The sequence below is a fragment of the Penaeus japonicus genome, unplaced genomic scaffold (assembly GCF_977035675.1).
Source record: "Penaeus japonicus unplaced genomic scaffold, GWHDUDI00000001_assembly GWHDUDI00000026, whole genome shotgun sequence".
NCBI classification, from domain to species: domain Eukaryota; kingdom Metazoa; phylum Arthropoda; class Malacostraca; order Decapoda; family Penaeidae; genus Penaeus; species Penaeus japonicus.
Genome location: NW_028234428.1, coordinates 11,897,298 through 11,899,797, shown reverse-complemented (window position 1 = coordinate 11,899,797; position 2,500 = coordinate 11,897,298). Strand labels below are relative to the sequence as shown.

The following is a 2,500-nucleotide window of genomic DNA, read 5'->3' as shown; positions in this document are numbered from 1 at the left end:
TTTGAAAAATACAGATATCTACTTAATCTATTTTTCTCGTTATATTCTACTTGATTACTTAAATGTTGCCTATTTTTTGCCAACTGATTCCTTGTATATTTTCATGGGCCTAATGGCATTTCTAGGCATTTATCATTTTTTATATTGCCATACCATCAGCATTTACATTCCTAAATCAAAAGCTATCATGCCATAAATATCAAGCTATACATTTATACATAAAAGCTTTTTCTAATCAACAATAGCGTGAAGATCCATGAACATGCAAAGGAATTTAAAAAAAGAAAGAAAAAAAAAACATAAAAGCAAAGACATTTCAGGAACAATGTAGCTTATTTATTTCCTTATTCCAAGCTAAATACTAAATAAAGACCATGATCATAGCAATATCCTTAAATATCCTAAAAGCTCATTTCGAAATTGCATCCGAATATGCAGATGACGTAGTATAAACTACAAACGGAAAATCAAAACTTAAAGTCTCTGAAGCCATCGAAATGCCCACTGAAAAAGACGCTTGCAAATTCTGAAACTAATGAAACATCAACCGGGACATTCTTAAAATCCCCTTCTGAGAAATCTTGCAAGACATGAAATACTTATCAAAAATAGTCATAAACCTCTAAAACTAATAAAACACTAGTTAAAAAAATGTCTTACAACCTCTTACTTACAGAAAGATTCCTTTCACTTAACCAAAGCTCTTTACCTTCTTATCCAAAAGAAAACAGAACTGCAATAAATCTAAACCTATCACAATCTTTAAAAAAAAAAAAGTCATTGAAACCCTCCCTCTCTCCTCTCCATCCTCACCAACAACGACAACCAACAACAATAACAACAACCAAGAAACAAAAACAAGCGAGAACGTAAGATAACACAGCTAACCTCAGCAGTAAAAGGCGAGAACACGGCAAAGGCCCGGTTCTTCTCCGCCGGCGCTGGAGACACGATGGTTGTTGATTCCAGGAAGTAAGGCAGCGTGAAGTCCACCACCACCTCGCGCGGTCCTGGAAATAGAGAGTGTGTGGGAAAGATAGCAATGTGCAAGTGCAAGAAGTGATAGAAGTTAGCAGTATGCATGTACAAAAAATGATAAAAGTTAGCAGTATGCAAGTACAAGGAGTTATAAAAAATAGTAATATGTTAGTCCAAAAAGGATTGAGAATTCGAAAATATTGCAAGAGAAGTTAGAAAAAAACGTGGAAGAATGATGTTATAGCGATAAGCCAGGGGTTTCAAGGTCTCAAAGGAGTTTCAAATGCAATATAACTTGATATATGATTTGTAATCAAATCCCGAACTTCAATCTCCAACAACTAAATCACATCAACATAAAGATAAGATCACGCATTCATCTCAGAATCTCTAGGTGACCTCAGCTGACCTGTGATCGTAATCTCATTGATGGCGAAATGAACTTCATGTCTTGCCACCATGCCAATCATTCCCGTAATGGACCCGTCTGGTAAAACTCCGCCCCACTGCCCGTCCTCAGCCAATAGGAGCTCGTACCTGGGGAAAGTGGGAGGAGCCATGCGAATCTCGGGTGCGTCAGTGAAAGTAGAAGTCAGTCACACTTGAACCAAGAGGGAGGTAGTAAATCATTTATTTTCGGTTCACTGACCATATTTGTGAGTGTATTATGAACTATATGTAATGTATTGTCTTTCTTCACATTAAATGCAGTTAGTGCAACAGCCGTGCAATCATTTATAATTTCAGGATATAATATGTTTAATCGCTAGTGTTTCATAATTGAACGCAGTAATATCCTCTGGTAAATATTTGAATACTATGCTGTAGTGTGAATATTTCTCCTACAGCAATATGGAAATGCGTGTACAGGTGTGTTTTATTGTGTGCATATATATATATATATATATATATATATATATATATATATATATATATATATATATATATATATGTGTGTGTGTGTGTGTGTGTGTGTGTGTGTGTGTGTGTGTGTGTGTGTGTGTGTGTGTGTGTGTGTGTGTGTGTGTGTGCGTGTGTGGGTGTGTGTGTGCGTGTGTGTGTGGGGTATGTGCTTGTGTGTGTGTGTGCGTGTCTGTCTGTCTGTATGTATATATGCATGCATGTATGCTTGCATGTATACATATATATATATATATATATATATATATATATATATATATATATATGTATGTATATATATACATATATATATATATATATATATATATGTATGTATATATATATACATATATGTATATATATATATATATATATATATATATAAATATATATATATATGTATATATATATATATGCGTGTGTGTATTTATGCATGTATGTATGTATATATGCATACAAGTATGCATGTCTGTCTATCTGCCCGTCGGCCTGCATGACAGCATGCTCATCCGCGCATGCAACCGAAGCAACCGCAACCACTGACGTGAAATTGAGTTTGGCGGCGATGGTGTTGAGAACATGGAAGTCGATCCCGGCGTCAGGCACGATGGCTCCCGAAGCC

The 2,500-nt window shown here is 35.5% G+C and overlaps 1 protein-coding gene across 1 annotated transcript in view; it reads right to left on the bottom strand.

Moving 5' to 3' along the window:
• LOC122243595 (glutamate receptor ionotropic, delta-2) overlaps positions 1-2,500 on the bottom strand; it is a 25,550-nt gene that overhangs the window by 9,753 nt on the left and 13,297 nt on the right. Inside the window, exons 10-12 of the mRNA XM_086552362.1 lie at positions 2,423-2,500; positions 1,388-1,515; positions 889-1,010 (exon numbers count right to left, since the gene is read on the bottom strand). The exon at positions 2,423-2,500 is cut by the window's right edge and continues 168 nt beyond it. Coding sequence (XP_086408488.1) covers positions 889-1,010; positions 1,388-1,515; positions 2,423-2,500 — 328 coding nt within the window. The remainder of the gene's footprint in view (positions 1-888; positions 1,011-1,387; positions 1,516-2,422) is intronic.